Raw genomic sequence first — 13,401 nt, 5'->3', positions numbered from 1 at the left:
CGCGCTTTAGAACGAAACGAGCTAACTAGCACCAGTAAATGTTCTGTAACATGAGAACAGGGCTATACTTGTTACTAATAGAAACTCCACTTAAATGAGTCCACAGTGAAGTGATAGAATTATGGTTAAGAGCATACGGGTGGTGGCTAGTTCACTACCACTGTCTTGCGTCAGGTTATGTATGATTGTTTGCCGAGTACACTAGCACCTCAAGCGAGTCCAGAATTCAGTCACAAGGCTACTCTTGCTCTTCCATTGGATCTTGTAGCCGTGTCATTGAATAATGGCATAGTTAATGCAGTAACCAGATCCCGAGCCACCCCGGTAGCCACCCTTCTATATAAAACCAGTCGCAATAAAAAAAAAAAACAGCGCAGCATCACCTGTCCAAGTGGTGCCGCAGCCGATGCCGAAGCCGTCCCTGGCAGACGACGCTCTCGAAAGCGAACCTGGCTCTCCTGTACCCCTCTGAAGTCATTTCAAGTCTTTCTGATTGCTTGGCGCAATCGAGCTGGGCCCTGAAGAGGGGGGCTCCAGTTCCCTTTCAGCCCTGACCGAGTTTCGTGCCGTATATCTGCGTGCTGCTCCAGCATGAAGCCGAGGCAAACACAACGGCTATGTTTGTAGTGGGCCGCGCGCACTGAATTGTGGCCCAGGGCTTGGCCCCATCCTCCAGGGAATCTTGCTGCTCCAAGATTAACATGCGTCTAAATTTAGCCCAAAGATTCAAAATAGTACAAACTACCGGTGCCGAGGATAAGGTGCTCGGTCACAGACATGCACGAAGTAACAGTATGTATACCGATGAGTATTGCCAAAACCGTGGTTCACATTTGTTTTACGACTTGCGCTACTGCTTTTGCGACATACACTGCTGATGAGCTCGTGCTGCAAGATGTCGCCATCAAGATGCCGCGCCGTCCACGCAGTGGCAGTCGCCGCTAATTGGCCCGCATAGTGAACCAGCTTGGCTTTTTGGTCGGGTTCGGGGAGAGACCTCACCAAAAACGCCCATTGGTAAGAGCCATCACGAACAAAATTTTATTCATTATTGGAAGCTTAGAAACAAGTTAAACTTGGACAATGAACCGTGGCCTCAATTGGAGCTTGTTGAAGTGACGCTTCACCCGTTCTACCTAGGTCGTATGTTCTGGCAACTCACGAAGGCTTGCCTTCGTATGCTTGCTATTCGCAGAGCACAATGCGAAGAAACTTACACTCTCAGACACGCCGCGCCGTGAAGTAACGGCAGCGTGTCAATCCTATGGCTATAGCGATTGAAGTATATACCTTCAGTACCTTTAAAAATCCAATAAAAATACATTCGATACTTTACGAGCTTATCGCGCATCAATGTTGGTAAAGTCTCTCCCCCCCCCCCACTTTTTTTTTTGCAGAGTAATGACAGCACGTGATGTTAACAATATTTCTTTCTCACGATTAGATTTGCTAGTAACAACTGATAATGTACACCAGTTTTTTGAACAAAGACAATAATATGTCCACTATGTCGTTTCGGTTATGCGAGATTTTCCGTATACGATTGGCCCATATCTTTCAAACATGCAATATATCTATGGTATATTGCAACATATCTAGCTTGATGCCTCTGAGAGGCATACACAACGTCTATTAAGGGCTCGTAACCACGATGGCATAGTGGACATATTACTCTCTCTCTGTTCAGAAAACATGTAACAGTGTCAATTGTTGCCAACTAGTCTCATCGCGAGAAAACAATATTGGTAAACCTCACGCACCATCATTACGTGATAAGCTTGCGAATTTATCTTCATTTATTCTCCACTCGATTTTTCAAAATAGTGACGTCATATTTACTTTAATTCCACCGATTTCGTGGGTGATCGGAGGTATACCTTATCACTTCAACTTTTGTGGCAGATTAAATTCATCTCATCCGTTACCGTTGTATAGTCTTTCCCATTATGTTTCAGTATCAGGTGTTACGTTTAGAATAAACCAGTAGACTTTTTATTTTGTCTCTGCATGCCATCACAGGTCACGAGCGCTCTCAACATACTTATAAGTCATCTTTTTGCCACTCCCTTTTTTAAGTTTGTCCGCTCTTGGCAACGGCACTCTCATCTGTCGCCATTTTTTTCGCTCCCGTATTTCGTTCACCCACTGCTTTACTTGACAATATGCGACGCAAGCATGATATCCCAGCCTTGAACCAAGCTCCACTTCGCCTTTCTCGCTAATCTCTCCTCGTATTTTGCTCTTGAGGAGCTCACACGTGCTCATAGTCAAAGCAGTCTCTGTTCAGTTTCACATCGTGGCCAGAGGACTGGCGGAAAAAAGAAAATTGGCGACGAAAATAAAGCGGCGCGTGAAATGTTTTTTGTTTGGCCCAGCGCTTCCACTATTTCTGCCCGGAGAACCTTCTTTTCTTCAACCCCGTCGTCCAAAATTAGCGCTGTGCAAATGGCGAGACAGGACTATATTTAATGCCTTGTATCGGTGCGGATCGTCCTGAGCTTCGATGTGCGCCTGCGCATTTTACAGCGCCGTGCGAGCCAATGACGCGCCACCACCGCCGCGCTGACAGCCGCCACCGGGCTGTTTTCTCTCGGTACGCTATATCGCGTGATATACAAAGGCGCGTCCTTGCTCAAGCTGCACGCACATCATCTCCGGTGCTTGTTTCTGTGGCTGGAACAGTGGTTTCGCTCTATTTGTATGCCCAATCCATGAGAGTGTGCCAAAGAGACCTGTCGATTACACTTCGCGTTCTGGGAATAGCAGTGCTGCTCCCTGTCTCCTTTCTGTGCTTTTTCTATTCAGTTGGTTCACTCGTTTTACACTGCCGTGCACCTGCCGATCAGAGTGCCGGTTGTTTGAAGGAGTTGTGCGAGAAAGAGAGGCAAACAAGCGAGTAACGTTCTGACTGACAATGAAGTTCGACGTTCTGACTGACAATGAAGTTCCCGAGCTGCGCTCACGAAAAAAAAAGGGGGGGGGGGGGTACAAAGCAGTTTCGTGTCTTTGCAGCCACGTTTAAGTTTTTGTTCAAGCGGAAGCAGCTCTCTAGCAGCCGTTTTGCTGGCAATGCGTCTTAAAAGTATAGCCGTGGCATGTTGTGATCGGGCAAAGGATTCTTTTTTTTCTATTATTTTCGTGGAGACCGATCTAGCAAATATCTGCAGGGTTTGGCCCCTGATGTTATGAAAGAAATAGTAAGTCTATGGCGTGCAGCTTATGAACAGCCGGCTTGCGATATTTTAGCGACGTTTGGGCTGAAAAATTAATTCCCATAAAAAAAAATGGAATGACATTCGTCCAAGTGGAAGATTTCGACGCTTGACACACTAGGCTAGATGGAAAATTCTACGCCACTACGAAGCGGTAGAGCCATGGTTCTGGTCGTTTTCCGTATTGGTAACGCGAGATTGTTTACGAATGCGTTCTCTCGAAAACATTTATTTGATGCGAGCACCGTTTGCGAAATAACTCTCTTTTCCCTGCATTTGTTCTCGGGAAGCCACCGGCAATCATAAAACCCAGGAGGGTTTTTCTTTTCATTTATTTCCTCGTTATTTTAACATGGTAGGAAACAGGTACATATAGGACACCATCTATGCACGGTTTGCTCGTGAACGTTGTTTTCCTTCAGATTTTTTTTTTATTAGGCGAAGCTATTTTCAAAAGTTTAACGCGGTTGTTCACGACGGCTGACGTGAATCCTATTCATGGCACTGCAGCCATGTACCATCGACTTTCTGTTTATTTTCCTTATTTTTGATGCGCATTGGCATGTTGAGTGTGAAAGTCTTACAGTTCTTAACCACCGGCCTTCGTGTTTTTTTTTTTTACAGATGAAGAGAATGAGAAATCCGTCATGGTGGTCCTCAACGGAGAAGAGTCTGAGCTCATCTTCATCGAACATGTACATCAAGACGAACTGGTAAGTTTAAACTTGAGGACACTTATATATAGTGTGATTGACCGAAGGCTTACGTACATTTCAAAATGATATTACTGCAGCAGAGCGAATTAGTGACAATTAAACTAGACAGTTTTTCCTGCAGTGAAACTAATTATACTGCATTTCAAATAAAAGCTTCAACGTAAACGTGGAATGTGAATCTTTCAGCGTCTTTTTATACGTCTAAGTCTTCATCGCGACAGATAACGCACTGTGGAAGAAAAATAGATGTATTCTAAACTTATCTCGTCTTAAACCTAACACTGTTGACACAGCCCGCTCTTAAATGTAGAGCGTGAAAGCTTGCAAAACGTTCCGACAGTAATTTTAAGAGAAAATACCATTGCTGAAAAAACGCTCAACCAGAATTCTGTATTCAGGCTCGCAGTAACGCTCAAGTCCTCATGCAAAAAGCCTTTGTTCGGAAAGAATAAAGTTATTCAAAGCTTCCGGATGGAGCTCCACGGCTTGACAAAAAAAAAATCATAAAGTACTCTGGCTATATGAAAATGAACACAGGTAAAGTGAGTATGTACGCGAATGCTGAAAACAAATGCAGAAGACACAAATACTTGCTGTCGCCAGCCATATAAGACCTTACACCACTGGTCTTAAAGAATGTTGGGCCTCGTTCTCCATAAGGCAAAAGAAAAAAAAAAGAAAGGAAGCAAAACAAGTAAATAAACGATGCGAGAAGAGTCTCGAGAAGATTGCGTTAACATACCGCCTGCTTTAGCAGTTGCAGCAATGGCAGGTGCTTTTCAATCAGTCGAGTTCTTTCATGAAGAAACTGGCGTACTGTTGATTTATTTAGTTTTCCCCTCACCTAACCTTGAGTCGGCGTACTCCACACATGACTGTATTTATAAGAACCCTAAAAAATATTACTGTCAGTGGTTTCCTATAATTTGCGACGCTCTCGCTCTTTTTTTTTTCAATTTAAACACGCTTCATATATCTTTTGAGATAAAATGTGCATAGAGTTTTGTATCATGCTCACATAGTTATATTTGCATGTTCGTCAAGCGTCTTAAGGGTTTTATCACTAAATATACATGTTTGGCTGCGGCGGCTGCATTTCCGATGGAGGCGGAAATGTTGTAGGCCCGTGTGCTCAGATTTGGGTGCACGTTAAAGAACCCCAGGTGGTCAAAATTTCCGGAACCCTCCACTACGGCGTCTCTTATAATCATATGGTGGTTTTGGGACGTTAAACCGCACATATCAATCGTCAATCAAATATACATGTTGCGAAATAAATCTTCTTGATGGGAAGTGCTCTTTTCGCGAACTGAGACAAGCTTCATGCGGGTTACCATAGGTGGATGGTACATTACTTCCATTCACGGATTCATGCATACAATCTAACAGTTTATTACGTTAACATTTCAGTAGTTCAGTGCGCACGTAATGTCAACTCTTTTATTACGTAAATTTGAAGGACAATAACAAACAACAATACTGCCTATAAACACCGAACAGTTAGAGCTTACGGAAATCCCTGAGATTCTTCGAATAAAGCTGTGTGTGCCTGTTAACTACACACTAAAGAGAAGGACGAATAGGTTTAAATGAGCATACCGTATTCTGAGAACTCTAATGTCTTCAGTTGGTCAACATAAGTTCATACTTACACAAGAAATTCAAGTTCATAGTTTTATTTTTTCTTTTCACGCCTGAATGTCCGTGTGAGATGTCCCAAATTTGAAATTGTACTTACCATTACTTTGGCGCCATTGTCACAACGAAACTTCCTCAAACTTGGTATGAAGAAGTTTCGTTGTGACAATGGCGCCAAATTAATGGTAGCCCGTGAGAAGACATTGCAACAGAAGGCGACGAAAGCTCTGTTGAAATTCCTACGCGACACCGACTTGAACAAGCGACTGTAACAGCAATGTCACACACCGCGAAAGACAAGACTGGACTATGACTGAGTGTGCGCGCGTGTGCTGCCGAATGTGCTGTTTCTCTCTTCCCTCTCTGCTCTCTTTCATCTCTCCCATCCCTTTCCCATGCGCAGGGTAGCAAACCGGCTGCCTATAGGCTGGTTAACCTCCTTGCCTTTCTTTTCCTTCTATTTTCCTTCCTTCCTTCCTCAAACTTGGTATGTTAAGTCTATCAATCGATCAGAGGACAATCAATTTCATTTTTACCGATTAGGAACATAAGTCATTGCAAGCGCCATCAAAACACGTGACGTCAAGGCTAATAGTGCGGCAATTTTGAGGTGGTGTCGCCACCCATATTTTCTTTTTGCTCACTTTCTCGCTCATGAAGCATCACCTCGCAACAGGCGTTTTGTTTTCGGTACGAGGTAAGAGTATTTTACTAATACGAGAAAAATTCTTTTCTTATTTAGTGTACCTTTAAACAACAGTGATAGCAAAATTGATGAGGGTGACCCATTAGTACAATGGTTAAAAAAGTATTGAGGCAAGTTGTAAAGATGAAGAATGGAGACTGTGGTCTTGCAATATTTGCCGGTCGGCCACACTCTTGCTGCACCACTAAAACTGTGTAATAATAAGTAAACCTAATCACCATGCCACACAAGTGTAGCAACTGAACCAGACAGTGCTCCCTTCCTGTTCCATGCATTCGTTTTTTAAAAGGTTTACTGTCCCCTATCACCACCGCAGTTCACGTGCTGCTAACGGTCTGTGGCATTGTGGTTTGAAAAAAAAAAGCGAATGTACGTGGCACGTCCCCCTTATTTTTTTCTCTTTCTTGCGTGCAGTTGCAGCATACCAGGAACCCGTGCCAGGCGTTGAGATCTCCACCGACGCTGTTCAACCCTGCGGCCATGTATCGTCCAGATGCGTACCTTGTCGTCTACAACGTTTGCAGTCGAAGCAGTTTGAAGGTCGCGAAGGAGTATCTGTCTCTGATACACCGCTGGGACAACGTGGATCACAAAGCCGTCATTATGGTGGGCAACAAGACGGATCTCGTTCGTCACCGCACTGTCACCACAGATGGTAAGTAAAGCACCTTCACTTCCATACTTTGGCCCATTGTTGTTTCGGTGTTTTCGTGGCTGCTTCCCCAGTCCTATGCGCGTGCAGGCGTCGTCATTGCAAGTGCAGCTCAGCTAAAGCATGGGATACAGAATAAGCATGAGTTAGGGGAGACAGGAAGGGTCAAAAGTGATTTTCTGTCTCTTCCTCTCTCTCGTCTTTATACTCTCTTTTCTCATTCCCCCAGAGTGGGGTAGCCAGCAGAGCAAGCATGTGCCTGGTTAACCACCTGCATTCTTTTTTTTTGCGATTCTTTCTTGTGTAGGTCGTGTACGCTTTTTAAGCCGCGAAGGTTCGCTGGCACCACGACTTTAGAAAGCAAGACCCACTTAGGACGTCCACGAGGTGTTCCCGTAATTACCTTGACCACCACTTTTTTCACAGTAGCATCTTGATCGCCTCATAGAGAGGAGGAAAGAAGCAAACAGAAAGAGAGAAGGCAGAGAAATTAACCGGAAAGACTTACGCTTGGCTACCCTAAGGTGAGGGACCAGAGAAGGCGAATAGAAGGATTAAAAAGAGAGGGGAGAGAAGAGAAGGAGATCCCCATGTAAAACTTTATAAAGCCACACAGATAATTTTTGTAAGTACTTCAGGAGTGGAATAGACAAGCTGCAAGCGTTAATAAATATAGAAAGGAAAAGCAAGAAATCTGAAAGGCGCTCATCTCTTGTTGCCCGGTCGTATGTCTGGGAAGCTGTACGTTAGTGAATTACTCCTAAAGCCCGCATAAGGAAGCTAGCGAAAACAAAAAAAAAATGCTGTTCAGATAATGTTAATACGATCCGTCCTGGTCTTCGATTGAAAGGGTAAAGCCCTACGTATTACGCTAAGTATATACTTTAGGCTTCAGTATTTCTCGCCGTGCAATGTGAGGCTGTTTCTACTGAGGCTCATCGTGAGCGGCACGCGCTGCATTCCTGGTGTCTGCTAAAGAAATGAGCCAATAAGTAAGTCGTAGCTGCCTTCACTGGTTAACGCTCGTACGGCGCTCATCGATTTAGACTCAGCGACTGCGGATTAAATTTTTAAGCGGACTGTTCCCTCCTTCCCATTGCTTTCGTGCGTAGCCGAATCACTGGAATATGGCTATATTGGGCAACAGTGGAATATTTCTTCCCCCATGCTCATTCCTTAGGTGGGAGAGTTCATTAATTCTTCAGGACATAATTTAGTGCGTATTACATCGTGGTTGGCCGACCGCGCACTTCTATCTCGGTCTTTGAGTTTCTTGCGCAGTCTCTAGCTGATTTCAGGGCTTAGCTGCAGCTAAGCAAACAGGGGATTGTCGATGATCGTATGCAGAGTGTGCAGGCCATTTTCGTCCCCTTGGTTTCAGAAACGCTATTTGGCGAATATTTCTACAAATGTGTAAAGCCAACATTTGTTGCAGTAGTCAGTAAAAGATGATAGCTGGAGCTTTTGTTTCGATGTTCGAGTTTAGCACCTACAACTCAGGCAAACAACCATTAATGCCAAACAACGCTAAATATCCGTCGATGGGCGTATTCCATGCCGTCAACATGCGTATCTATATATAGGCTTGGCTTACTGCAGTGAAGCATTTTGCGGCCCATGGCTCGATAGTCGACATTGAATGTGAGCGTATTTTTATTGCTTGGGCGAAGCTTGTTAAAAAAGAGTCAAAAGTGACAACAAGAACAAAAAAAAAACGAAGATCGTGTTACCCGTGGCTGCATCTAGCAGGTGCAAATGCGCTAATTCATATGCATTCAGCAGCCGTCCCCACATTATAGCATGTATACATTCGCCTTTCTGGCGCTATAGCTTTTATTCGACCTTCGCCCAGACATCGAACCGCGCGCTGAAAGGCTTAGCTGAATGCATATATGCCGACATCCACGCTGCTGCAGCTCGGCTGTGTAGGAAGCTTTGCTCTTGCTCTTGTTTTCCACACCTCTGCTAGTTTTTTGTATTTGCGGCTTTTTTTTTCCTAGGAGGTTCCACTTTTGTTTTTAGTTTTGTTCTTTTTATGTGCGTGTGTTAACTTACTCTGGAAACTGAACTTGAATGCCCATAGCGGAGTGAAGTAAACGCATTACATAATGACCAACGATTTAGGCACCTTGCTAGATAGCATATCAAAGGAAAAAAAAGAGCCCAAATATTGTTTCCCAGAAATTCGGTTTCTTGATGTCTCATTTCTCTGGGTAATCGAGTGATAGACCTTTGGTAGAATCAAACATTCTGACTATCGCTCATGGCAATGACACAGCATAAAAATACCGCTTTGTTTTGCTCGTTCTCTCAGACGGGCGCTGCTTGGCCACCAACGAGCGGGTCAAGTTTATCGAGACGTCAGCGTGCATCAACCACCACGTGGACGAGCTCCTGGCCGGCCTCCTGCACCAGATTCGTCTGAAGAATCAGATCAGCTACAAGGAGAGCTGTAAGCGCGAGTCAGTCCGAATGCGGGGTCGAAACTCCAGCTGCACGTCATCCTTCTCTGGGTGCAAGGCCAAGGTCTTCCTTAAGCGGTTCCTGCGAAAGGCCTGTTCGCGATCGCGGTCCTGCGACGATCTCCACGTCCTCTGAGCGGGACGCTACACCTTCCGGTACCCTCGGCTCTGGTTCTGTTCTCTTTCGTACATAGTTCAGTGGGCCGTCGCTTTCTCGCCATGGCGCCTGTCGGAACGCGTGCTTGCACTGCAACGCAGACACGGAGGCCATGTGTCGTAGACGCGATCGGTGCCCTCGGCACGGAACTGGTGGGGGAGTTTCATTTCTTTCGTCGCGGCTATTTACATTGCCGGGGACAACAGCAAGCTTGAACGCGATTCAATCCGCGGGAAAAAACAAAGCTCGGACGTCCCTGTCTTGTAAGAGCCAGTCGACGTGTTTGATGGGCCGAGGTGTAAGAGTAAGCAATCCGCTCTCCTGAAACAGCAGGGGCTGGTCACTAAGTTCCCAGTAAAACCGAGTGAACACTTCAATGTTCACGCTGATCACGCGTCAGCGCGCGTGGTGTCATAGCAGCCGCGTTTCCTTCTAACGCAACTGTTACTGTGGTATCGATGACGTATCGATGGCGCCGTGGTCTAGCAGCACTGCGTGAGGAGTGTTTCTATTTTTCTTTTTGCTTCACAATTTTAAGAGTCTTCAGGACATGTTATTTCCACCTACGTGTCCTGAAGGTCACCCTCGGTGCTTTAAAGTACCACGGTATCGATTCGTATAACAAAATCCAGCCTAGATTGAAGGCATTCCGCCACCGTACTTTAGCTCTAGACACTATAATCCGCACGAACCCCGCGGACGTCACGGTGTATTCACAAACGTGCCACTTTTATACCGAGAAATGCTGTGACAAGTTGAAAACACTCAGCCCAAGTGACGTGAAAAGAGCCGAACAACTTTTCTCAGGGAGCATTTTTCTTTTCTTTCTGGAGCTACGACCTCATGATTCACTGGAGGTGCAAAATTGAAGTTGTAACGACCACTGCTTTGCTGTAAACACACCGCCGTAGAAAGTCCCCCTGCGAGCTCCTTCCATATACGCGGGGACTGTTTATTCCTGGGAACTTATTGAGAGCCCTTTGCGTAACCATTTGATTCGATCATTCCTCTCAGCGGAGCCTTTCACGGGGTGGTTCTGCCTTTGACAGTGCATTTCACCTCGTTGATTATACAGAGAGAGGGGATAAACATGCTGCCTTTTTCTTTTTGCTGTTGTACGTACAATTGCTCTTTCTGAGTTCCTTCTTGAGGGAACAAGGTGCACCGAATTGCAGGGCAACCGACGGAGATAATCATCCTGACGCTCACTGTCTCGGCGTCGTACGGGAAGCCGTGCTTTCTTGTCTTTGATTTTTGTTTTCTCTCAAAGGGCCACTCTTCATTGTACATTTCGCTTCCGTTGTTCTCGCAGTTCTATGATTCGCCGTGTTTCAGTGTGTGCGCACAATGTATTTATACATCGTTTCACGCGCATCGGTTGATGTGTCTCCAAACGCCAATGTGAAAGCGACTGCTGGTCAGTGGTTCGTATGCACAAGTCCAACTATCAGTTTTGTTTTGATGTTCTTTCTTGTTTACTTATGTTCGTGCTCCATACGCGTGTCAACCGTATTCCTTCCACATTCTCTTCGGCGTTGTGTGAGAATGCCGTCACAAGTAGTCTGTTACAGTGCACGTGATATCGGACGTGCTTTTCAATATTGGTGGTGTTTCTTGAAGTTGATGTCAGTGCCTCTGTTGTCCTGTTGCTCATAAAACTCGAATAATGGTTGGCGTAACTTTAAACTAGCTCAAAATGTGCAGTGAGACAAAAGAAAAATGTAGCGCATGATTTCTTTTTCTTCGTGACACGTGACATTTTGTTAGCTGTTTGGCAGTTCATTTTGTTAAAAAAAAAGGCATGCTGTAACTGTTTGGTTTTCTGTATAAAAGCTACAAAGTTTTTTTGCTTTGGGCCTTTTTTGGATTTTGTTTTTCAATAAAAATATACTCAGAAATCTTGTGGACCTTCTTTTTTGTTTTATTGTATGGTGTGAGATCATAGGCCGCGACTTTGTTTGGTTGTTTATTTGTTTGTTTTATCTCTGTATATACCGTACAAGTGCAAATATACTGTATAGACTCGTTTAAGTGTCTCACTTGTACCTTGGCAGTTCAACAGATTTGCGTTGTACTCGAAATTACTGAGATCAGCCTTTGCTCTTGCGTTCTTGTTGCTTTCTATGAAGCCCACCCAAGCTTTGATTTATTTAACTTCGAACACGACATGTAACTACTAACATGTCTTTACGTTTATGTTACCATTGAACAGTGCTTTTCGCGACGATGGCTGTTGGTGGCAGAATAATTTCAGGACCAGTTAGATCACCCTGTAACACTTTTCGCAGTGCTAGTCAATGTGTTGATAAATCCCGCAAGACATTGCCTTCGGGCTCTCATGGCTTCCAGACTTCAAAGCGTTTGCAATTTCTGGCATTTATGAAGAAAAAAAACGTAAAAATAACAAAAAGTACTCAAAGAAGAAGCCTATAATTAAGCAGATTTTTTGTCGGTGCAAGCGCGAAGCAGTCGCATTTTTTTTTCTTTTTACCCTGTAAGAGACGGTGAGCCCTGACTTTGTAGACCTTGGCGCTATTTCACAAAGGCGCCGTAGGACTGTTCTGAGAAGGTTCAGTGATACTCCTCGTGTACCGTCACTGCTAGCTAGAATGATGTCAAATATGAAGGGAGAGTTCCATCGCTTCTTTCTTTTTTTGTAGTCAAGAAAAATAGTTTCTAACTTTGAGTGCACCAGCATATTAGTATCTTCTAGAAGCGTGGCTGTAAAACAGCGCGTTTCACTTTATTTTAGTACGGTTGCTAAGGCTACCTAAATGACTAAATATATCAGGGTAAACTAGCGAATGAGGGGTCCATTTCGCTTCCCCTGTTTCATAACAAAACGCCGGTAACAACGACCAACAAAGATCGCGAACTATAAGCTTCGTGAATCTGCCTTCTTTCTAGTTATATTCTATATTTTCGAAGCGTACCTTTAGTGCCTCCGCATTTCACTGCAGCCATGCCATGATTGCGTCGATCAAAAGCGTGACGATGTGAATGAATGCATGGCCTCGACAGACGTGGCTGCGCCGGAGTGTGAGAATGGCGGAGGCGGACGGGTCTTGGAGGTCGTGATGGCAGTAGGTTGTCTCTTGCTTGAAATACCAGCGGAGATTGTGGCGCTAGTGTCTTCAGCATTCGGCTTCATGGCTGTGTGAGCTCGCAAACGGGGAACAAAGCATGGAATTGTCAAGCTTCTCTTTTTATTATGTCGTTGCAGCGTTTGTTGCAAAATATAGTGATACCCTTTCTTCAAAGGTTCATCAGGTGACCATGAATAGACTGGTTTACGGCGTCCGAGGTGTATAACGTTCAGCAAACAGCTACAACTAATTTAGCAGATGAAGAGACATGGTCGGCATCAAACAACCTTATAGATCAATATAAAGGTATGCCCCAAACAGCTTCCTTTTATTTATGTGTATTTGACCTGGCCGCTAAAGAAATACACTTTCATATTCAATTGACGCTACGTTCAGATGTTCATACATATCAGCTAGTAATAAATGCTCTAAAATGAAACATTAGGATTAGTTGATTTCGTGTTTGAATCTGCAGTGCAGCAACCCTTGGTTAGGTTTAGAGAAGAAAGAATGCACTCGTGACTCCCTCTTAGAACGGGTATAGGTGCAACGCAGATACCCCCAAAGCTAAGGCAGTGGGTAACAAAAGTAGCGAACCGCAAAGAACATTGCGCGAGAAGGACCCTGATTTCCAATGCTGATTCGTACAACTATATAGATGTAGTAACATTCGTGTGAAACTGAATGCAAGCACTATCGGCTGCAGCGCGGATGCCACGAATTTGTGTTCGCTTGCACCACTACTCTTTGTATTTTTATTCGGGAAGAAGAA

At 44.5% G+C, this 13,401-nt stretch overlaps 1 protein-coding gene across 1 annotated transcript in view; it reads left to right on the top strand.

Annotated features, from left to right (window-relative positions):
• Positions 1–11,441, top strand: part of LOC119176259 (uncharacterized) — a 79,715-nt gene extending 68,274 nt beyond the window's left edge. Inside the window, exons 2-4 of the mRNA XM_037427455.2 lie at positions 3,837–3,925; positions 6,687–6,927; positions 9,239–11,441. Coding sequence (XP_037283352.1) covers positions 3,837–3,925; positions 6,687–6,927; positions 9,239–9,522 — 614 coding nt within the window. The 3' untranslated portion in view covers positions 9,523–11,441. The remainder of the gene's footprint in view (positions 1–3,836; positions 3,926–6,686; positions 6,928–9,238) is intronic.
• The last annotated feature ends 1,960 nt before the right edge of the window (positions 11,442–13,401 follow it).

This window comes from Rhipicephalus microplus, chromosome X (genome assembly GCF_043290135.1).
Source record: "Rhipicephalus microplus isolate Deutch F79 chromosome X, USDA_Rmic, whole genome shotgun sequence".
In the NCBI taxonomy this organism is placed as follows: domain Eukaryota; kingdom Metazoa; phylum Arthropoda; class Arachnida; order Ixodida; family Ixodidae; genus Rhipicephalus; species Rhipicephalus microplus.
This window is presented reverse-complemented; position numbering and strand designations above follow the sequence as displayed.